The sequence below is a fragment of the Lepidochelys olivacea genome, assembly GCF_965140295.1.
Source record: "Lepidochelys olivacea isolate rLepOli2 genome assembly, chromosome: 16".
In the NCBI taxonomy this organism is placed as follows: domain Eukaryota; kingdom Metazoa; phylum Chordata; order Testudines; family Cheloniidae; genus Lepidochelys; species Lepidochelys olivacea.
Window position 1 is genome coordinate 23,053,793 of NC_140426.1, and position 24,126 is coordinate 23,077,918.

The 24,126-nt window shown below is 37.1% G+C and overlaps 1 protein-coding gene and 1 long non-coding RNA gene across 3 annotated transcripts in view; one reads left to right on the forward strand and one right to left on the reverse strand.

Annotated features, from left to right (window-relative positions):
* CNTRL (centriolin) overlaps window positions 1-24,126 on the forward strand; it is a 60,002-nt gene that overhangs the window by 18,556 nt on the left and 17,320 nt on the right. For both annotated transcript variants that reach the window (XM_084650426.1, XM_084650427.1), the window contains 19 exons: window positions 9-203; window positions 5,240-5,393; window positions 8,759-8,979; window positions 10,165-10,341; window positions 11,455-11,589; window positions 12,675-12,820; window positions 13,445-13,652; window positions 14,701-14,880; window positions 15,274-15,453; window positions 16,123-16,239; window positions 16,762-16,906; window positions 17,899-18,041; window positions 19,280-19,460; window positions 19,708-20,018; window positions 20,701-20,909; window positions 21,132-21,324; window positions 21,894-22,024; window positions 22,165-22,305; window positions 22,421-22,547. In XM_084650426.1, the coding sequence (XP_084506552.1) occupies window positions 9-203; window positions 5,240-5,393; window positions 8,759-8,979; window positions 10,165-10,341; window positions 11,455-11,589; window positions 12,675-12,820; window positions 13,445-13,652; window positions 14,701-14,880; window positions 15,274-15,453; window positions 16,123-16,239; window positions 16,762-16,906; window positions 17,899-18,041; window positions 19,280-19,460; window positions 19,708-20,018; window positions 20,701-20,909; window positions 21,132-21,324; window positions 21,894-22,024; window positions 22,165-22,305; window positions 22,421-22,547 (3,294 nt within the window). The remainder of the gene's footprint in view (window positions 1-8; window positions 204-5,239; window positions 5,394-8,758; window positions 8,980-10,164; window positions 10,342-11,454; window positions 11,590-12,674; window positions 12,821-13,444; window positions 13,653-14,700; window positions 14,881-15,273; window positions 15,454-16,122; window positions 16,240-16,761; window positions 16,907-17,898; window positions 18,042-19,279; window positions 19,461-19,707; window positions 20,019-20,700; window positions 20,910-21,131; window positions 21,325-21,893; window positions 22,025-22,164; window positions 22,306-22,420; window positions 22,548-24,126) is intronic.
* Window positions 1-24,126, reverse strand: part of LOC311532178 — a 42,219-nt gene that overhangs the window by 13,726 nt on the left and 4,367 nt on the right. The window lies entirely within an intron of this gene.

The following is a 24,126-nucleotide window of genomic DNA, read 5'->3' on the forward strand; positions in this document are numbered from 1 at the left end:
AACTCCAGATTTCAGAAGCAGAAAAGGAAAGTCTTCAACAGCAACTGAGTGGCAAGATACTTCTCCTAAATCAACTACGAGAGGAAGCTTTGGAACTAGAAAAACACATGGAAAAACAGAAGCGAGAAATAGGGAATAAGCAAAAGGAGATTGAAGACTTGCAGAGTTTTATAGATTCCGTAGATCCAAAAGATCCAAGATATGTAAGTAAAGTACTAAAAAGTAAATATGGAAACCTAGTTTTTCTATGTCAGGTTTTGGATTAAGGTATACTTTTTGTTAGTTAAAATTCTGAATAAATATTTAACTAGAATCTCGTTACACCTAATTTTATAAAACAATCTGCTTTTCATATTATTTTAGCAATATTTTTAGCTCATGAGCTACTTATAAGATAATTGTTTCCTTTAGTTGCTTGGTATTAAAGATGTGTTATTACCACAGAATTTAAAATTGGCTTCCACCTTTATCAAATATATTTATGGAAGTAGAGTCCAGATTCTGAAAGGTATTTAGGCACCTAACTCCCAGTGAAATTAATGGAAACTAGGCATCTTTTGAGGATCTAGGCCTAACTATTCAACTAAAAATGTTTACTTTGTTGAGGTAAACCACATAAACATTAAGTTTATAAGATGTAACTGTTTGCATCTGTGAAAATTTAAGTATTCAAGACAAGTTACTAAAAAGTCATAGAAGTTATGGCATTGTGTTCATTTTTACTATGTGCTACATTGTATCTAGATCCTAAAGCCCCAGTTCGGCAAACAGATGTATTCAGGGAGACCCTTGAAGGCAAAGAGGTTCCCTGCAGGTGCAAGGGTCTACCTGCGTGCATCTCTTTGCAGGATCAGGGCCCAAGTGGTTAAGCCACTGAACTAATCTGTTAAATAGGAGATAACTGTTGCAGCTCCATAGTTAAGGCCCGGACCCTGCAATGAGCTTTGCACACTGGCATGGTGGGGTCTGCCTTTGCGGAACATCTTGCAGGACTGGGGACCAAAGCTGGAACCAGGCTTCTGTTAAAAGCTGTAATTTTGACAAGAGTGAGGTTTGTCCAGTTCGTCTTCGGGAGGACTATATTTCTCTCCCCGCTTCTACCCTCCCTTAAATGAAAATATTTTCAACATGTTACCACAACGGTCAGGTGTTGTCATAAATATAAAGGGAAGGGTAACCACCTTTCTGTATACAGTGCTATAAAATCCCTCCTGGCCAGAGGCAACATCCTGTTACCTGTGAAGGGTTAAGAAGCTCAGCTAACCTGGCTGGCACCTGACCCAAAGGACCAATAAGGGAACAAGATACTTTCAAATCTTGGGGGGGGGAGGCTTTTGTTTGTGCTCTTTGTTTATGGGTTTGTTCTCTCTTGGGACTGAGAGAGGCCAGACAGAAATCCATCTTCTCCACCCCATCCTAATCCAAGTCTCCAATACTGTAACCAGTATAGGTAAGCCAGGCAAGGCGGATTAGTTTTATCTTTTGTTTTATGTGAATTTTCCCTGTGTTAAGAGGGAGGTTTATTCCTGTTTTCTGTAACTTTAAGATTTTGCCCAGAGGGGGATCCTCTGTGTTTTGAATCTGATTACTCTGTAAAGTGTTTTCCATCCTGATTTTACAGAGGTGATTCTTTTACCTTTTCTTTAATTAAAATTCTTCTAAGAACCTGATTGATTTTTTTATTGTTCTTAAGATCCAAGGGTTTGGGTCTGTGTTCACCTGTACAAATTGGTGAGGATTATTATTAAGCCTTTTCCAGGAAAGGGGGCGTAGGGCTTGGGGGGGATATTTAGGGGAAAGACATCTCCTCCAAGTGGTCTCTTTCCCTGTTCTTTGTTTAAAACGTTTGGTGGTGGCAGCATACTGTTCAAGGCCAAGGCAAAGTTTGTACCTTGGGGAAGTTTTTAACCTAAGGTGGTAAGAATAAGCTTAGGGGGTCTTTTATGTGGGTCCCCACATCTGTACCCTAGAGTTCAGAGTGGGGAAGGAACCCTGACAGGTGTCATTAAGGGTTTTGTGATAATGGGAGGGAGACAGACTAAAAACAAAAAAACAGTGCAACTATCTATCAGACACTTGTATTCGATTATTGTTCTGAAATATTTGAAGAACTTTAGGCCTGAATATTTTTAAACTAAGAGCGTATTCCTTCACTAGCATGGTCAGAAAAAACCACCATTGACTTCAGTGGGCACTGGATCAGACCCTTACAGTTGGGACAGACTCCAGACCTGTCTATGGCTCCTTTAATGCTGTTCCAGAAGGGCAGAATCAGGACATTTTCCTCCCATTTGCAGGGATAATACAACTGACAAATGTCCTTTGCTACAGCTGGCTGGAGAGGGAAACAAGATGAGTAAAAACAAAGTGTCTTGACTTTTTTCCTCTCTGCCCTTTATTTATGCATGCTTCTGCTTTCCTACAGCAATGCTTGTGGTGGCTGTACAATAGGAACATTATGCAACAGAGAGGTTAATGCACAATTGCCTTTCCATTTCCTATACCCCTGCTTAGACCATGTCTGTGCAAGATTAGTGTTCTTTAGCTTCCGTCCTTCAGCAAGGAGAGCATAGGGATCTGCATTATTGTAGAAGAAATTTCAGTTCCTGAATGCCTAGGATGCAAACACTGACATTCCAAGGAAACTATGTGAATGGGCCTGTTTCTTTTATCTATACAAGCAGTATTTAAAAGTTGATCTTTAACATACTTGTGGTGTATAACTTACATGAATATTATGTACAGCAGGTTTAAATTAGACTACAGTGAGTTTTTTAAAATGTGTCCTAAAATCAAATCTATTATAAAATAAAAGCTTTTCAGATGTGCATTCAATATCTATTTTCCATTTATATGAATACACAGAAAAAGTATTCCCATGCCTGGCCTCTGCTTTCATCTGAGACCCAGACTCCTTTTTATTTTTTTGAAATAGATTTCAAATCTGCAGTTAAGAAAATAAAATAGGAGGATTGTAACAGTCTGTGTGTTTCAGGGAGGAAACTGCTTTCTCAAGAGGACAAGCCCAGCCTCTTGGGGAGTAGACTGACTGTTACTAACTCCGTAGTCGATTGGCTACATACACAGCTTCCTGTGTTGTGATTTAAAGCAAACAGGGCAGAGTACAGCTTGTGGAGACAAGCAGAGATCGGAGAGCATGACATGTCAAAAGCTCTCAGCCTCTGCAACTTCCCATAGTTTCAAACCACATGCTTACCAAAGTGTAATCGTCAAATAGAAAAGTTTGGAGGAAAGAGAAGACAGAAGAGAAACCATGTTTCATTTTAAGCTGCTGCTTTCCATCATTTAGACTTCAGTTCATCATTAAAATGGATTCTAAATTAGGGGTGGAGCTGTTTGCACATGACTTCAAAGGAAGAAAAGACAAAGCTGTAAGTGTTTATTTTTAACAATCCTCTTGTGACATTCAACAGTTGTAGCAAAATAATCATTCAAGAACAGCAGCTGTGCTTAATCTTATTAATTGGAACTGTACTTTGGAAGTTAGAAATTAACTTAGACTGGATTTTTTAAATGGGTGACAATGTTTAGTTTCAGTAATATGAATACTGAGAATTGTAACTTTTTATTTGCATACTTTTAAAAATATATTGAGTGACATATTCCTTACAGACTGCAATTTTGTTTAAAAGTAAAGCAGATATGTGTTAAATCTTATATTGCTTTAATTATCAATTAAAATGACTTGCAGTAAAACAGCTTTCAAAAAATTATTCTGAAATGTTAGCAAAATTTTAAGACTTTCATACAATAGCTAGATAAAAGTGAAATGTGTATGTTTGGGGCAACGGCATAAGAGAAATTTTTTTTAATAATAAAACAAACTATGTATTATTGGAGGCTTTTGACATTGTAAGAATTGTGTTTTGTAAATGTTTCAGTACCAATGTACAGTGTAACATTGGTATTGAAACATAAGAATTGTTATGGTCTTTTGTTTGGTTTTAGAGTAACAGCCGTGTTAGTCTGTATTCACAAAAAGAAAGGGAGTACTTGTGGCACCTTAGAGACTAACCAATTTATTTGAGCATGAGCTTTCGTGAGCTACAGCTGTAGCTCACGAAAGCTCATGCTCAAATAAATTGGTTAGTCTCTAAGGTGCCACAAGTACTCCTTTTTTGTTTGTCACTATGCTGCCAGAAAGTGTTTCATTAGTACATTATGACCAAATTCTAAGAGATACTGAACAGAGGAAACTTTGGTTGAAGTCAATGGAGACTGCAGGTGCTGAATACTCCTCAGGATTTGGCCCCATGTTTGTAAATCAGACTGTCAGATATAAACTTACTATTTGAACAGAGGCCAGCATTCGAACAACTACAGTAAAGTATCCTATTGTAACTGACTGCATTCAACTCTGCAAATAGTTTACACCGCTCAAGTTAGAGAGAGACTTCTGTCAGTGTTCTTAGTTGATATTGGGCCACCACAGCTTAAGTGAACGTATCGTGTAGATTTAGAAAACATATTAAGAGCTCTATTGAGCTTGAAAGGTTGTCTCTTTTAATTAACAGAAGTTTGTCTAATAAAAGATATTACCTCACCCACCTTATCTCTTAAAAAAAAAAATAAAGCTATTCAGCGGTGAAGCCAAAATTATTAGACTACGTAAAGCTTGGCTGGCTTGCTCGTTGTTTTCTGCACTGTTATGTAGAATATCTTGGTGCATTAGCTGATTTCTTCCCAGGCCATAGACAGATAGGGCTGTGGGGGTAGCTGCTCAGCCCTAGGGGAGATAGAGAATGTATGAATGAATGAATTCCTTGTGTCCTCAATTACTGAAGAGCAGTGTTCATGGGTTTTGAAGGGGGTCTTGTTTGTACTTTCTTGGCTGAAAGGGGTAATGAAGTGTTGAGAGTTAAAGTTGGGAAAAGGGCAGTTTTTGGAGCTGTAAGGGATACATAGGACCTTCCCACTCTGGGCAGGAATGTGGTGTTTGAGGGTAGTTTGGTGTTTGTTTTTTTTTTAAACTGTTTGCTATAGAGACTTCATCTGTCTGAGACGAGTGTCCAAAGACTGTGCCTTTTGGGGCAATAAACAGGAAGTAATAAAAGTAGGTAAATAATAAATGGAAGGTACAAATTGTTGGTGCAGCTCATTTCCAGTAATGGGATATTTCAGGAGCAATGAGCCAGATATATTGTTAAACTAAAGAAGTTATTTTTTAAATTCTTACTGATAAATATGCAAAATGTATCCATTTATCTGTAATCCACAGGCTCACATGATGGCTCAGAAAGCAAGTAAAGAACAGCAGCTTGACATGATGAACAAACATTACAAACAACTTGAAAGTCGCCTGGATGAGATGCTTTCTAGGATTGCTAGGGAAACAGAGGAAATTAAGGATCTGGAGCAACAGCTTACAGATGGTAAAGAGCACGGTGGTGGTGGTGGTGGTGTTGTTGTTAAACTTTGTTTCCTTGGAGCATTGAATCTGTATTCTAACATAACCGAGACACAAGAGATGTAGGAAAAAATAGGGCTGTCAAGCGATTAAAAAAAAAATTAATCGCAATTAATCGCACTGTTAAACAATAATAGAATACCATGTATTTAAATATTTGTGGATGTTTTCTACATTTTCAAATATATTGATTTCAATTACAACACAGAATACAAAGTGTACAGTTCTCACTTTATATTTATTTTTATTACAAATATTTGCACTGTGAAAAACAAAAGAAATAGTATATTTCAATTCACCTAATATAAGTACTGTAGTGCAATCTCTTTATCATGAAAGCTAAACTTACAAATGTAGAATTATGTACAAAAAAAACTGCATTCAAAAACAAAACGTAAAACTTTAGAGCCTACAAGTCCACTCAGTCCTACTTCAGCCAGTCGCTCAGACAAACAAGTTTGGTTACATTTGCAGGAGATAATGCTGCCTGCTTCTTGTTTACAACGTCACCTGAAAGTGAGAACAGGCGTTCGCATGGCACTGTTGTAACCGGCATCACAAGATATTTATGTCCCAGATGCGCTAAAGATTCATATGTCCCTTCATGCTTCAGCCACCATTCCAGAGGACATGCATCCATGCTGATGATGGGTTCTGCTCGATAACAATCCAAAGCAGAGCAGACCGATGCATGTTCATTTTCATCTGAGTCAGATGCCACCAGCAGAAGGATGATTTTCTTTTTTGGTGGTTCGGGTTCTGTAGTTTCTGCATCGAAATGTTGCTCTTTTAAGACTTCTGAAAGCATGCTACACACCTCGTCCCTCTCAGATTTTGGAAGGCACTTCAGATTCTTAAACCTTGGATTGAGTGCTGTAGCTACTTTTTAGAAATCTCACATTGGTACCTTCTTCGCGTTTTGTCAAATCTGCAGTGACAGTGTTCATAAATCAAACAACATGTGCTGGGTTATCATCCGAGACTGCTATAACATGAAATATATGGCAGAATGCAGGTAAAACAGAACAGGAGACATACAATTCTCCACCAAGGAGTTCAGTCACAAATTTAATTAACATGCTATTTTTTTAACGAACATCACCAGCATGGAAGCATGTCCTCTGGACTGGTGACTGAAGCATGAAGGGGCATATGATTGTTTAACATATCTGTACGTAAATACTTGCAATGCCAGCTACAGAAGTGCCATGTAAAATGCCTGTTCTCACTTTCAGGTGACCTTGTAAATAAGAAGGCAGCAGTATCTCCTGTAAATGTAAACAAATTTGTTTGTCTTTAGTGATTGGCTGAACAAGAAGTAGGACTGAGTAGACTTGTAAGCTGTAAAGTTTTACATTGTTTTGTTTTTGAGTTCAGTTATGTAACAACAAAAAAATCTACATTCGTAAGTTACACTTTCACAATAAAGAGATTGCACTAGAGTACTTGTATGAGGTTAATTGAAAAATACTATTATTTTTACAGGCAAATATTTATAATAAAAACTAACAAAGTGAGTACTGTACACTTAGTATTTGGTGTTGTAATAGAAATCAATATATTTGAAAATATAGAAAAACATCCAAAAATATTTAATAAATTTCAATTGGTAGTCTATTGTTTAACTCAAAAAACTTAACGGTGATTAACAGTGTGATTAATCGCGATTAATTTTTTAATCACATGAGTTAACTGCGATTAATCAACAGCTCTAGTAGGAAAGGATTGAAAATTATTCCTAACTGATCTGAAAGGAACAAATGGGATAATTCTCAAGTGTGTCCACTTTAGAGGAAAAGAGCTGGAAAACACATGTCACCAAAACATTATGTATTTCCCACCAAGGCTTTCATTAGTAAAGGAATATTGCATTGATAAGGAGGTGTTGCAGACACAATATGTAAGACCTCAATGATCAGATCTTGATGGGGAGAGCCAGAAGCAACACTCTTCCCTGTTGCATGGAAGATTCAGATCTCTTGCTTAACAAGGTGAGTGTATTTTATCACTTGACAGCATCTTTTGCAGCCAATAAAGGAGCATCATGGATATGCCATAAATTAGTGGCCTTCAGCTGTAAAAATGAGGTGATCCGTCTTCTCCTTATATGAATAGGTGACATCTTGATAGTCCAAGTGGTATTATGCAGTCTTCTACATGTTGATTGAAACTGTTGTCGGAGTCAGAACTTCTAGAAAACTATTACATGGTAGAAAAGCTACAGTCTCTGCTGACTTTTAAGGGATCCTCTAATATCACCATCTGCATGGAAAGGCTCTATCGTATGTATTGATTTGATCACTTCAGTTTTGAAAACTGATTTAAGAAATCCCATTCTTTGGTATTCCTATGTACGAGATACTATAAATCACTGTTGTGTGAAAGCAAATGCCTCGCTCTAAATATTTTCAAATGCTTAATAAATCTTATCATCATTACGGTTTAAGTGAATTGAAAGGTGAGGTTGTGCAGCCACATAATGCATAGTGAGCTAAAGTACTTCTCCTCTGGAGTTGTACACGCATAATATCTTGAAGGCAATGTCCTTTGTCCCTGGAGAATATTGCATCCTAAACATCTCTCAGAATTCCTTGTTGGCTATTACTGAACAGCAGTAGTAATTCGTTCTAGTGGGATGTTTTCTTCCCTAAAAGAAAAAGGGAAAATCTAACTCTAATAAAAGGAAATCCTTGTTGCAGTAAACTAGAAAGTGTACACTTCATATTTTAAGCTGTTCCAAATCAGGAAAATATTTAGTGCACAAAGTTGAAGGAGGTCAAAGAGGGAACAATATAGAATAGAAGTATGTGTCTTAAATGGCTGCATATTAACCTAGTATAATGTCACATCTAAAAGGACACATTTTAGAGAAGAAATTTTTTGAAACCTTAATTGTTGTTTCTCTAGAATTAGCTATTTCAAGTGCATGAGAAGTTACTCTAAACTAGGTAACAGACACAAGTTGGTTCAAGTAGTAAGTACAATTGAGCCACTAAGTAATAATGGCTTGAGTTGTACCAAAAATCTAACACTGTAAAATGTGGGTGACTTTTTTTTGAGAGAGAGAAAACTAGTTTAAAAAAATTAAAGTGGAAAAAACTTAGATTCAGCTAAATTAACTATGTTCCGATCTTCAAAACTTGACAGTTTGTGATTGAACATCTCCTTTGTGACATTTTTGATGTCTTGTATTCAGAAGAGTAACAGTATTGAGAAACTGCACTGGAAGATTAGGAATGTCTATTCTGTTCATCTTGTATTCCTGGCCCAATATATTTGAAATAAAGAGTTCTCTTGCATACTCTAATTCCATTTTGTATCTTTGTGCAGGTCAAATAGCAGCAAATGAAGCACTGAAGAGGGATTTAGAAGGTATTATCATTGGATTACAGGAATACCTTGAGAGTGTTAAGGATCAGGCCAAGCAGGCCAGTGACGAATGTAGGGAGTTGCGGAAGGATAAGGAGGCTTTGCTGCAAAGATTGGCTGAACTGGAGGAGGAAAGAAATCAGCTGGAAATAGTTGCCATGGATGCCGAAAACATGAGAAAAGTAAGATTTAGGAATACCTGTGTCTTCCCAAAGCCAGATCCCTAGGAATAAAAATAGAAACTGAATTCTGAACTGGAAAACAAAATTTCCCTAGGACAAATTCTGCTCTCTTTTAGGGTAACTTCAGTGGGAGTTGAAACTGTAAACTGAGAACAGAATTTGGCCTGTAATTATTAAAACATAAATAGCATACAGCAAATGGAGATTTTATGGGGAAGTCAATGTATATTTTTCTTATGGTGGAACTCTCCCAGAAATCCAGGCTTAGACTTTTGCTCCTTGGACCAAAGGCTGATTTACACTACACTAGCACAAGTTGCTCCAACACCAGTGTGGCACATCTACACTAGGGTTTGCATCTATGTGGCTACACTATTGCAAAGCAAACAAAGAAGTGTAGACAAAGTCTTAGATTGAGAATACTCTACTGATTTATTCTAGCAACCACCTTTCCTGCTTGTGCTCTCTCTCTTCGCACCTAAGGAACCCTCCCCTTTTTAAATTGCACTTTGCACTACTCTCTCTCTCTCTCACTCTCCCAGTGGAGTGTGCAATTAAGTACCTCTGAGGCAGGTATCAAAGCTCCTCAGTGAAACCACCCCACAGGAGATGCTCTTGGAACAATAAGTGCTAAACCATCATTCTCAAAACCAAAGATAAATAACCACCACAGCTGAGCTTCCTCAGCCCAGAACCTGAACTAACTGATAATTCCCATACTCAGGTTTTCCACACCAGATAGTTACCACCAAGCTAATGGGTATGTCATACAGTTGTTAAAGACCAATGTTATTGTCCTGCTAGGTGTAAAGTTAAACTTAAGAGAAACAAATGGCTGTGGCTCTAACCTGGAAGCTCCCTTATTTGTATTGTGTGGGCTTTGTACAGTGCTTAGCACAACAGCACCCTAGACTCTTATATATTTGTATCTATAGTTATATTTGAATGTCAGCTACAACTAGCTTTAACTGTCCCTGACTATAGTGGTCATGAATAGTACCCTTAATCTGCTCTTCTAGATGTGGTAATAATTGTTAATCCCTGGAAGCCAGGAGAGAGTTTACTGGAGCACGTTGCCTGTCTGACAGTTGAATATTCTGCATTTGCTAGCTCAAGAAATTAACTAGAAATATGAACAGAATCATAAATAATATGTATATTTCTAAGTTGAATGTGCAATTTCAGGAAATTGCAGAGCTTGAATGTGCACTCCAAGAGCAACGAGAAGTAAATGAATCTCTTAGAGAGGCACAAGGGGATCTCAGTGCATATGAGGCTGAATTGGAGGCCCAACTTAAAGTCAAAGACGTTGAAGCCAATCAACAGAAGGAAGAATTGGAGAGACTAAAACGACTTAGTCAGGTGAGAATAGAATTAGTGTGACATCAAATGAAAATAGTTCTCCTTTTTAAAAAAAAAAAGGGTAATCTAGCTTGAAAAACATAAATGGACTTCACTTAGTTTATGTTTTGTTTTTAGATCTAGAAATACTTTTTTCCCTTCTGAGTCTGGGGAGAATGAAAATTCCAGGAAAGCTGTTCTTATCAGGTGTTTTTTAAAGGCCTGTGAGTTCATGATGAAAATTCTAATATCCATATTTTTGATGAAGACATTTTTGGCTATTTATAACACACACTTCAAAATCCAGTTAATCCTGCTTTCAGATATCCATTTTAAGAGTTCTGTTAGTATATTACACAAATTAGAAAACTTTTCCATCTCCTTCTTTGTTACTATGATGGAAGTTTCCTTTGTAATAGTCAGAAATCCCTTTCTTTTAAGGAGATCCCCTTTTAATGGTTTAAAGTAATGTATGTAGCAAGGAACTTAAACAAATATGAATAATTCCTTTGTTAATGATGGGTCTTATTTTTGCATTCAGTAACTTCAAGTTTAGTAAGGAAATGTTCCTTATGCTAAAGTAGCAATTATGTTTCATAAGGCAATGTAACCAGTATGGTTGGTAGTTGCCTTTTTGATATGATTTATACTTTATCCGGAAAGCAAGATACAGAATATTTTTGGGCTCTCCATGGAGAATATACTCTGAATAAAAACAGACTAGCAATTGTGGCTTTCCAGAAATACAGTTGGAAGAATATTGGTTGCCCAAACATTAAAAAAAAAAAAAGTGTCATTACCACAGTCTTCTGAAATTTTAGCATAGGGCTTGTCTGAAAATTGGCTTTTCAAAAATTTCCCTAGCTGGGCATCCTGGCCCATAGAGAATGGGAAAACAAGAAGCCAAATACAGTTCCTATTTTTAGACAAAAATTTTGAGTTTTTGCTAAAAACTGTAAAACTCCCTTGGAACATGTTGATTTATTTTTAAAATTTCATTAGAAATTTCAACAAGGAGGCGGAATGGGATTTTGGACCAGATCTAGTTTAGCACCTTTTATAATTCAGTTAATTTTGTTGTTTCGAAAAGTACAATTTTTCTGGGTTTTAAATCTGAAAACGTTGTTATTATAGATGGAACACTCAGCCCTGCAAGCTGAACTTGAAAAAGAAAGGCTGGCATTAGAAAATGCTCTTACCAAAGCACAAATATCAGAAGAGAAGGAACAGGAAAACCATAAGCTACTCTCCCAGCTCAAACAATTGCAGGTTAAATACTTATTCATTTTTTGTCTCAAAATTCACCTGATATCTGGAATGGGTTTTTTTCCCCCCTAAAGGAAAATTAATATGGATTTTCCTCCTCTATGTATTCTGCATCTGTTTGGGAATCTTAAGTAGCATCTCTGACTCTTCTTTTCTCCCTAATGCTAATACTCCTAACCCAAAAGCCCCATGTTGCAGTCATCATCCTTCTGTTGTTGCGGTCTGAATTGGGCTATCAAGACTGCTCCATGATATTCCAGAGGGATTGGTTATTGTTTTATGTTAACATGTCCTTCCTTACAGTTCAGTGCATGTGAATGAGAAAGAGGCTTAGTTTATTCCAGGTTTCAGAACTGCTGAGCACACTTGGTTCCCATTAAAGTTGAAGAGAAATATCCTGCAAGAGAGAAACTGAATATCAAGAGTCTGTTGGAGTAGGTTCTAGTCAAAGCAGAAATTAAATTAAATTAAATTGGAGGTTGTCTTACTACCTTACACTTCTTGTTTTCTGCATTAGGGATAATGTGGATATGTGTATTTGTCCTTCTGTTGTCTGAACAGGTATTCCTTAGGGGCAGCACCACAGATACAAAAAGAAGTCTCTGCTCTCCAAAGTAAATAGTCAGCAACTCAGAGCTTCAGACAGACAACAGGGATACAAAAGGAAAGGTCCAGTTTTGTAAAGTGCAGACTGCTCCTGATTCTTGCTGAAAATTAGTTATGTTGGCTTAACTGAGTAATTTTGCTCTGTGTATTATCTTCGTACAGTTCTAATTGTTGAAATTTGTGGCTGTTTGTTTTTTCTGAGAAGTTTCTCAATGTTAAGTCCTTGAATGAAATGAGAATTCTATAGTTTGCTTGTGTTATCAGCTCCTTTATGGCGATAGGGTTAACTTACACAAAGATGTATTTATTACTTCATTAGACTGCTAAGAAGGAGATGCAATACAAACAAGCCCATTCTTGAACTGGCATCAGAATATTTTCAACATTTAGGAGTAATTGCAAGGAAAGATGCATTTTATATTGGGGAAATATTTGTCAGACTCTAAAGTACTGGAATTTGACCCTTACATTTGGTTTTACAGGGAGACCATAACCTTTTGAAACAACAGCTTAAAGATCTTCAGAATCAGCTAAACCATGCAGTTGACAACACAATTGATCCTGAAGAAGTCACAGCTCGTGTAAGTGAGCTCAAGAGAAAACTGCAGACAGGAATTGGAGAAATTAGGTGGGTAAAATAAACTCAATAGTAACGTCATTAAGTGAGTTAGTATGCACAGATCTAAGTATATAAGAGTAACAAGATAACCACTCTTTCTCCACCTTTGCTTCAGAGTGCAGCTCTGACACTGGCCCATACATAACCCTGTTGCCATGTCCTGCATTCCATCCTCAAGTTACATACCCTACATCAGTACTGTTAAATATTATTGGTGGGGTATCCTGCCACAGAGCAGGAAGTGAGAGAGCAATCCTTTGTTCCACATCTGCTTAAATATCCTGTGTTGGCTCAGGAACCATGGGACCAATCAAAAAGGCACCACCAGTTGAGTGCGCCAGTTGGACCACTTGCCCCTAGATCTAGTGAGACCCAGCTGGGTGGGGTGTAGGTGAGCAAGACCTGCTGCTTTGCCTCTAGCCACACAGAATGGGAAGGGGAGAGATGGAGATAAGGGGACACCTCTCCATACCATCTCAGCCATAGGGCAGGGCTGCTATTGAACTGTACCCACTTGTGTCAGTCACCTTAAAGTCTTGCACTAGCATATTAGGTTGGAAAAATCCCAGCATCTAACACCAAGAACTAAAATGATTGCTTGCTTTTTTATGCTTTGCATTGTCTTTCTTTCAGATGCCATAATTCAACTGATGTTGTAGGGAAAAGCCTTGCAGACCTGCAAAAACAATTTAATGAAATCCTTGCTCATTCACAGCAAGAAAAAGAGGAGGCATGGGCTAGACAGAGACAGTTACAAGAAGAGATGGCATCTCAACAAGAGAAACTGAGAGATGCACAGGAAAAATATAGACAGGCCTGTAACAAAGCTGCAGAAGCAAGAGTAAGAGAATTACAAGTTAGAAAATGGAGAAAATTGAACTGTCCGCACAAGGATCAAATTTCACTCCCTACATAGCACTATAGCACTTTTTAAAAGTTCTTGGTTATATAGGTGAAATATTAGTTTGTCTGGAGCAGGTTTGGGACAACTGAAATGTAGAGCGAGACATTATTATTCCATTTCAGATCTGATAAGATGGATTTGTTTTTTTCCTTTTTAATGTGTAGAATGGTTCTGGTTTTCACCTGATTGCAGCAGTGCATATTTCTCTTAAGTGGTAACTATCCATTAAAGGGAAATGACAAAAACAGTTGAGAATAAAAAATTTTCAGAAGTAATTTGACAGTTTTTCACACTTTAAATAGATTCTGGCTACTGTAGGGAAAAATGGATGCATATGAACACTCCTTTTGTTCTCATGTCTTACAGTAGACTTACCTTACTCACAGACTCCTTATTAATTTTGTTTGCATCAAAAATATGATGCAAATGTATGGAGATGCTGAATCTAGAGACAATGGCTTAATATAGGCATCTGCACTGATATGCTGTGTGCCCCATTGTACTCTTCTGAGATCCTTTATTGCATAGAGTGTGCAGAAGGTTTTCATTTTTGCATAAATGTCTCAGAAGAATTTTCTCATGCTTCCAAAAATTAATAGGGATAGCCATTTTCTGGTGTGTGCGTGCAACAGCTGTGGAGTCGATTGTGTGCTGTCTTTATGAAGTGTACTTGATTATATGCCTAGCCAATGTTCAGACTATAGAATATATGGGGAACAAAGAAAAATAAATATAGGTAGAAAAAGTAAAGATTATGGGTAAGAATTTCAAAAGCTCTGAAGTCCCATTTTCAAAAGTCACTTAAGTTCTTTTAAAATTTTACTCTATTGAAACCATGATATCTCTCTCTTTGAGAAATAGCATTCTACTAATTGCATGTTTTGCAAAACAGATATTTTTAAACTTCAGCAAGATTGTGAATCAAAACATGCACTGTGTGTGCTTCTCTTTCATGTTGTTCATTATAATTTTATTTAAACTGCAGATTAAATCTGAGAAGAGGCAGAATGAGACTAGAGTTCATCAGCTAGAGAATGAAATCCAGCACTTGCATGCAAAAATAAAGAGTATGGAAGAAATACAGGGCCTTGCAGATCAACAACTTCAAGAAGCTGATGAGGAGAAGGAGAAAATTCTTGCCCAACTGGAAGATTTAGAGAATAAGGTGGGAGGTAGATAAGCAAGAATAAGCACACACACACTGAACTCAGTTGCCTGAAGAAGAAAAAAAAAACTTTAATTGTTTTGGCAGTTTTGATTTCTAGGACTTACAGTATGTTACCTGGGACCTCAAATGTAGATGTTGATTGTTACCAGTGATGTTAGTTTGATTCTGGCTTTAATTAAAAAATTATATATATATCAATTGATGCAAAGCATCTCAAAAATACTTTTAAATGAAAAATAATATGAGAACACTATACAAAATGGGGCATAGTGTCTCCTAAAGGCTGTAAGATAAAGCGACACCAGAAGAAAGCTATAAAATATTAACAATGTAAAAACAGTATAAGATAAAAACTCTTATAACAATATACGTATATTTCCCCTATTTCAGAAAAACTTAGACGATGCCAGGGCACAAAAGCAAATTCTTGGCCTAGATAAAGAATTGAAGGAATTAAAAAGAGCAATAGCCACTTCGGATAAACTGGCAACCACAGAGCTCTCCATCGCCAAAGATCAGCTAAAGTCTCTCCATGGAACTGTTCTCAAAATTAACCAAGAGCGAGCCGAGGTGATTCAACATAGAAATAATACATTTATGTAATGTTTACTAATGCTGTTATAATTGGAGGGTTCTTGATGTTTCCTTTATCATGTGGAGTTTAAGGCTCAACCACAAATCCTCACACTGGACTGAAACTTGGCACATAAGGTCTCAGTCTGGGGGCCAGTCTTATTTATTGTAAAATATATAAATAGTTGATGTAGTCTGGGAAGGCAGAGTAGGTAATTTCCGGGTTGGATAACTTGTCTCATTACATTCTGAAAGCTTTTGAATACGTAATTTTTACAAAGATTTGAATAATAGCCACTTAACAAATGAAAAACAGATTGCAGTAATACTATTGTGACTTAAGGTCAAAATAAATTAACAGGAACAGATACAAAGTAAGTAAATTCTTAAGACTTCAAGTTATTCAGGTCAGGAACTTTGTCTCCATATTTATAAAGTACCTACAAGTGTGGGTATTTATATAATGTGTAAAAAAAAAAAAAAAAAACCCACACAAAAAACTGTTTTTTCATGCAGATATTAGGAATGAAAAAAAAGGTGAAAAAGGAAATACAGAAAGCAGACCAGCATGATTATTACTATACTTTTCTCAATGCTATATGAGGCATCAGCTGCTCTGTAAAATAAGGTTTTAAAATTAAAGGTTTACTCTGTTTATTGTTGTAGGAATTTCAGGAAGCAGAGAAGTTCTGTATGCAGGCAGCTCGTGCAGCTCAGGATCTTGCCCAAGCAGAAGCAGAAATAGAATTGTTGCAGAGACTTTTAAAAGAAAAAGAAGGACAGGTAAATTGTAGTAGGTTTTGCTGTACATCAAGATATGAATGCTAAAGGGGAAAGAGTGAAATATGCAGAGATCAATTTGAACATAGGCGCATGGTTAAATGAGTATCTGAAACAGCCTAACATAATTAATTAGTCCTGCCACGTCTGCAGGGGACTGAACTGGATGACCTTTCGAGATCCCTTCCAGTTCTATGATTAAATGATAACTTTTTAAATTACTGACTTCCTAATTACAGTTTTAGGTTTTTAGGGCTGGGTTTCTTTTTAAATTTAGTACTGGACTTTTCCACATACTCATTTCTGTTAGTCCAGCTGATTTTCTCCTATGACTATCATTTGGTAAAATGTCTTTATGTAGGTAATTGCATAGTCACAATCATTTGGGAGGAGAAGGGGAAATCTTTCTTACAGCAAATTCACAGGCTGAGTTTGTGAATTTTTTATTTAATGAGAGGTGTTTCTAGAATAGGCTTTATAAATTAGACAGTTTTTTGATTTTAAACTTTTTTTTTTTATAAATAGTTTCAGTATGAAATGGAAGAACCTGATGCCGGAGCTGTTGCATCAAGTTTTCAGAAGTTTGAGATTGATAAATTAAACCAGACTCTGAAACATCAGAGAGCAGAAATTGACCGACTAAAAAGCTTATTAGACAATGCCAGAGCAGGTAATACTTTCTTCTTTTGTCTCTGCACCTTGCATTCCAGCACAGGCTTAGAGAAATAAATTTCTACCCCATGTTTCTCACCACCTGCTTGCTTCATATACCTGGGGGTGTATTCAAAACTCTAATAGTCCATTCTGTGAGGCTTCTGAACGCGGGTTTCTAAGATGCACACTTTGTTCCTAGATAGGTTTTTGTTTGTTTGTTTTTTACTTCCGAGGGGTGGGGGCAAAGGGTATGGGTGTATGGAAATGAAGTGAGCAGGATCTAGTAAGTTTACGCTTCCATAATGTGCTTATCATGCATATAATGCAGTTATGTAGCTTCTTTCATCCAGGATGAAGGATCTTGGTTCTTATGGTATTTTGCAAATATTATTGAATTAAACCACACACGCTGCGTGTGATATAGGTGCATATTATCATCACACCCACAGATGAGGAAGCATTACTTAACCTCTGCAACCTTGACTAAGGTCTCACAGCACATAAGTGGCAGACCTAAAAAACAGTCTAGGAGTACTGATGCCCAACTTTAATGACCAAACCACATTATCGGTGTTACACATTCAGTAGATATTTCAGAAACCTACCTTGTAGCTGGGTGGGGGAGGGGGAAGCATGGAAATCTCATTTCACAACTGATTTCAGAGGTCTGTTCATGACCAAGTTTAATAAAAAAGAATGAATGAATTTAGAAGCATTTTAAGTAATTTCAGAAGTCTTAAAGTTTCCTCTGTACTTAAGTACTAAATTTCCTTCATCTAAAGATGAATTTATTGTGTCTGGTGTTTATCTGAAGTGCTGGGTAATAACTATTGTGCTACTGGTACGAAAAAATGCAGAAAGAAAATGTATTGGGGTGTGGCGGACTTTAAATTTGCATTTTAATTATCTCAAATATATAGACCTCTGGGTACCTCCATAACTATAATAGAGCATTCAGCTTTACTGAAGTACATTCTATGGTTATGTAACCATGTTATTCTTTTACAGGTAACAAGGATGAAATAGACAATTTACTGGATGAAATTGCAGCACTCAGACATGCCCTTTCTTACCAGAATGATTACATCACCGGTATAGCAGATCCATTCAAAAGAAGGGGATATTGGTATTATATGCCATCATTATCACAAGTATGAAAACTAACATGGGATTTTGTGGAAAGTAGTTTGATATGGAAAAATTCTATTATGAACCTCATTAATATTTGGAAGAGGAACTAGAGGGAAAGTTGATGGGTGTAAAATAGACAAATGTTGGAATACCAACATTAATTTTTCATACCTCATATTCTGTACAAAATATATGTTCCATAATACAGCTTCTTAGAACTTTGTTAATTTGGATTTTTAGCTTTTCAGCACATGATAGTCGATGTTTGCATATTTATATTGGCATGTTCTCTCTACACCACACATGTGGACTAGTCCTTACACTACACTGAAGTATGTACAGTCATGCACAGTCTTGTCTCTTAAAAGTCAGCTCTTTGCAAAATTCAGTACTTTGCAAAGGGCTTTCCACTTAGTCATACAAATTAGCAGCATTCCAGTGCATGTTATAGTGTTTCAGCGTTTAATTTAAGCCACACCTGAGACAACAAGGAACATGTAACTTTAAAGGTCAACTGTCAAGACTTTATTTAAAACAAAATTTTGAAGAATCTCAGATTAGCACAGAATCTAAACTATACACTTATTTAAAGCTAGGACAGTTCTCAAAATAGCTACTGACTGCGTCCTTTTCAATTTTGTATTCAAAATTCATTTTAATGATTTAATTAACTGTTTTGAAAGCTACTGAACATTCCAAGCAGAGCACACCTCCTTTATTGCTAATCTGATAGCCCATTTAAATCCCCATCTACTCAATGTCAACTTCACTAAGTGGAGTAGTGGAGAAACATCAACAAAAAGCTTAAAACAAAAAATAAGTTGTGTGGGGATTTATTTTTTTAAAAAAATTGCAGACCTCCAAATCTAGTTTTTAAATTACTGTTCCTGCCCTAACTATTGATGATAGGAATGCTATTGTAATAGTCCAAAAGGAGCCATATCTAATAAGTTCTCAGACTTTTTCATAGTGCAGATAATTTTTGTACAAAGATTGTCTTGTTTGTCATCTGCCTTCTAACTTGTGATCTCATAACAACCCTATGGCAGCCACACCAGTTGTTTACATGGACATAACTAAATATGCCTTAAATAAGTTCCTATCTTTTACTGCAGTGTAGCAGCTGCAACCAGTAAAAAGCACAATGTGATCAACCAGTTCTCTGAAGACCAGTTTGCAAACATTTGTAATCAGATGTTTATTTTTCCATATTTGTTACTTCTAGAATTTAAACTTGCATTGCTCTTTGGGTTTTTAGGTCTCAACTCCTGGTTCTCCCAGCACAAAAGACTCTGGAGTTGGCTTACAGTATCCTGTCTCATCCTGGCATTGCCAGGGCAGGCAAATCAGAAAGGAAGACTATGTCTCACCCACTGCAAGAGGATGCTGGGTTTATTCCCCAGTCAGGAGTGGGTTGTCCAAATCACATTCCAATAAACGTATGTTAGTTTGATCATACTAAGATGTTTAGGGAAATACAAACTGCTTATTTATTTAAAGTTCAGAGTGAATTTTCTGAGCATCAGTGACTGAATTTTTCAAAAATATTTTATTAGTGTTGAGCTTTTAAGTATTCAGACTGAACAAACATAACTGCTGATTTAGGGCCTTTCTTTTGGAGATGCATAATAAATAATATTGTTAACTAAAAAAGAAATTACAATTTTGATTTTTTTCTCTCTAAAGATGGTGAACATGGAGAAGATAATGGAGGCGATGGTGAAATGAATGCTCCCAGTGACTCTCCCTTTGTAGCACCTCCTGGTTCAGTTATTTATACTGTCCTTCCAGATGGTGCCCCTGTACCTCAGGGGACTGTAGTTTATGGACCTCCTCCTATACCAACCAATGGTAGACCAGTTGCTCCTGGAACAGTTATCTTTGGACCACCTCCTACTGGAGCTCAGATTGTTTATGGCCCTGTACCTGCTAACTTTTCTGTCCCTCTCATTCCTATTGGAGTGCTTCACTGCAATGTGCCTGAACATCATGACTTGGTACGTGTATGGCGCAGGCCCAGCTGTATACACTTGACTCAATATAGGTGGTGGTGTTTTTTTAGTATCATCACCTGTTGGGTTTGAAAATAAATTTGTAAAACTAAAAACTACACAAATATTACTGACTCTACTTCTAAACATCTCTAACTTTCCCCCTCAATGTTTTTTCTCTAGCTAACATAGTATTCATTATTCCATCTAATCATTTCATGGATTACAGATTTGACGAACATAAAAAGGTTTCACTAAATCCATATACTCCTGCAGAGTATCATCTGACTTTAAAAGTTTACTGGAAGACAGTTCCTAGGGATATGTTTTTCAAAGGGATATGTTGTCTGGTGTCTGTTGAACAGAAGATATACAGTTGGAGTTATCCAGGTGGAGATTATATGGCGCCGCAGATAAAGGCACAGGCCTGGAAGTAATAAGATGTGACTTTTATTCATAACCCTGCAGCTAGATCACCGTTATATCTTGGGTAAATCTCTTGATCCTCAGTGCCTCCATTTTTCCATGTGTTCTGAGATCTTCAGATTAAAAGTTTTATATAGTCCCACAGCATAGGAATACAGCAGCTCCTCTAGTTTCAAAGAACATTAGCTTTGCCTTGGAACATATTTGTTATGGAGGATTGTTGTGGAGAGTCAGTCTTGTCCTTTGTATTTGCATGCATTAGGAAAAGGAAATATCAAGACTAGAAGATACTGTGTATCGTTTAAGGTCTCAGAGATGTGAATATAAGTGGACAGGAGTATCAGAGCATAAACATAATAAAGAGATGGGAAAATTGCATCAAAACATTGAAGATCTCTTGCATGAAAGAGAAGAGCTGGAGCATGAAGTAGCAGAGCTACGTAAGACAGCCCAGAAACGCAGTAAACGCAAGTAAGAGTAGTATGTTATATGGATTTAAAAGTATGCCTGTTAAAAGATTAATAGACTTTTCAAAATCTATTAGTGAAGATGGGTCCACTGTATTACTATGCACAACTTCTGTTTCTGTAGTCTTTCTGTAAGAGAGTATACCTTTTGAAAGATTGGTCAGATCTTTTGCATTTGACTTTTGAATTAATTGGTTTGTTTGTTTCCTCCCTCCCTTTCTTTTAGGGACTTCATTGAAGGACATGTTGACAGTCTTATTATGGAGCTAGAATTAGAAAAATCTCTCAAACATCACGAAGACATTGTAGATGAAATTGAATGTATAGAAAAGACTCTTCGAAAACGACGGGCAGAGCTCCGGGAGGCAGATCGACTTCTTGCGGAAGCTGAAACTGAACTTGAAAGTACCCGGGGAAAAGTAAATTGTTCTGTATTTTATCTGTTTGGTTTAAGGAAGATATTTGTGTTAAAGTGGGTAGAATATTCATTTTCATGGTGCAAGGCAGATGCAGCTAAGGATGGTTAGATCTGAATCTAAATTTGTTCATTTGCTTTGATGAGAGGGAGATGTGAAGGCAAGTTCTTATTCATTATTTTATAAATGTATAAATGGCAGCTGTCTGGGTTTCTGTGACTAACTTTAAAAAGCCAGGGGAAATTTTTCATTTTATGACTTCATTTTTGTATATCAATCAATCACCCCTCCCTCCTCATTACTAATAAACTTCCTTCAAACCAAGTGTGCCAATTTGCCATACTCAGATAATAAGCCTTTTTATTTAAGTAGGGAGGCCATATGTCCTGATTTTATAGGGACAGTCCTGATATTCAAGGCTTTGTCTTATATAGGCATCTATTCCCCGCCGCCCCAATCCTGATTTTTTCACACTTGCTATCTGGTCAACCTATATTTAAGTGACACCACCAAATGGAATTGCTGTGAATCTCGTTTCAGTAACTTAAAAAAAAAATCCATTTCTTTTCTAGACCAAAGAAACTATTCAGAAGTACAGTCATGCCAAGCAACACTTGTCTCGTACTGAGACTGATGCAGAGGAGCTAGAGCGAAGAGCTCAGGAGATGGCTGTTAAGCTTGTGAAAGCAGATCAGCAGTTAAGGTACATTTGGTTTATGTTTAATATTTTTGGTGCTATGTAATGTAGATTCATGAAATGGAAGGAACAAAAGAAGGTGTGTTTCATGTTGTTTTCGGAGACCTAATGCTGTGATATTATGAGAAATAATGAATGTATTTCAGGTTGCTTCAGGCAGATACGAGGGATTTAGAACAGCACAAGACTAAACAAGAAGGTATCTTGAAAGAAATCAATAAAGTTGTATCAGCAAGAGATTCTGAGTTCCAGTCCTTAAGCCAGAAGATAGAAATATTGACTGAAAGGTAAGTATTTAATTTAATTTATTTTAAACATCTGTTTAGTTCACCTAATGGCAAAGTGAAGGGACTACCTAAGTGGTGTTCTTGAACATATTTTAATCCTAAATTTAATAATCAGTCTTCAGAAGCTGCAGGAAGATATTCAGGTTGCAGAAGGTAATGAAGATCATCATCTTCAAATTCTTAAAGAAGCAGAAAATATTCTTCAAGGCAAAAAAACTGAGCTGGAAAGATTGAAAGATCAGGTAAGTTTAAAGAAAAAAAAATATACCCACTCCATGCACTGGAAGTAGAATCCATTATGTTCTGATTTTTTTGCGGTCAGAATCGCCTAATTTTTAGGTTTATTTTAGTGTCAGTATCTTCTCAACATGAAGTTTTACTATTTTTAAATAGCTAGTCCATACATATTACAAATTAAATACTATATACACCTGTGCATTGATAAATGCATTTTCACACCAGCCAAAACCTTCTTGACGTGCAGATGACATGCCCATTTATTCTGCACTCTTTGTTGTCACTTGTTGTCAAGTACTTGTCAAGAAATCAGGGCTGAACAGTATATAAAACTTACCAGTAGAAATAATGTTATAGTCCAAGTTTCCTTTAATCTCAAATTTGAATACATTAAAATTGAAGAGCTGTTCCATTTTTGTACCAAAAAATCCACAAAGTTACTGTAATACTTAGTAGGTAGGCCTTCCACATTACTGTATGGAGTTTTTGCAGAAAATATGCTGTATAGACATCAAGTTTAATTTGATAGTTTGAATATATTACTACTTCCTTCTCTTCCACCTGTTGCTTCTAGTAATAACTAAGGCCCATCCCACAAACACTTGTGCACATAAGTAATCTTGGTGAGCTTCATGGGACAACACATATGCATAAAAGTTACTCATGGGCATAAACATTTGCTGGATTGGGGCTGTAGATTGTAAGCTTCTTGGGTCAGAGACTTTTTTTTTTTTTTTTAATCTGTGTGTCTATACTGTGCCTAGCACAATGAGGATCAGAGCTTCAACAGGTTCTGCTAGATCATAGAATATCAGGGTTGGAAGGGACCGCAGGAGGTCATCTAGTCCGACCCCCTGCTCAAAGCAGGACCAATCCCCAACTAAATCATCCCAGCCAGGGCTTTGTCAAGCCTGACCTTAAAAACTTCTAAGGAAGGAGATTCCACCACCTCTCTAGGTAACCCATTCCAGTGTTTCACCACCCTCCTAGTGAAAAAGTTTTTCCTAATATCCAACCTAAACCTCCCCCACTGCAACTTGAGACCATTACTCCTCGTTCTGTCATCTGCTACCACTGAGAACAGTCTAGATCCATTCTCTTTGGAACCCCCCTTTCAGGTAGTTGAAAGCAGCTATCAAATCCCCCCCCCTCATTCTTCTCTTCCGCAGACTAAACAATCCCAGTTCCCTCAGCCTCTCCTCATAAGTCATGTGTTCCAGTCCCCTAATCATTTTTGTTGCCCTCCGCTGGACGTTTTCCAATTTTTCCACATCCTTCTTGTAGTGTGGGGCCCAAAACGGGGCACAGTACTCCAGATGAGGCCTCACCAATGTCAAATAGAGGGGAACGATCACGTCCCTCGATCTGCTGACAATGCCCCTACTTATACAGCCCAAAATGCCATTGGCCTTCTTGGCAACAACGGCACACTGTTGACTCATACCCAGCTTCTCGTCCACTGTAACCCCTAGGTCCTTTTCTGCAGAACTGCTGCCGAGCCATTTGGTCCCTAGTCTGTAGTGGTGCATGGGATTCTTCCGTCCTAAGTGCAGGACTCTGCACTTGTTCTTGTTGAACCTCATC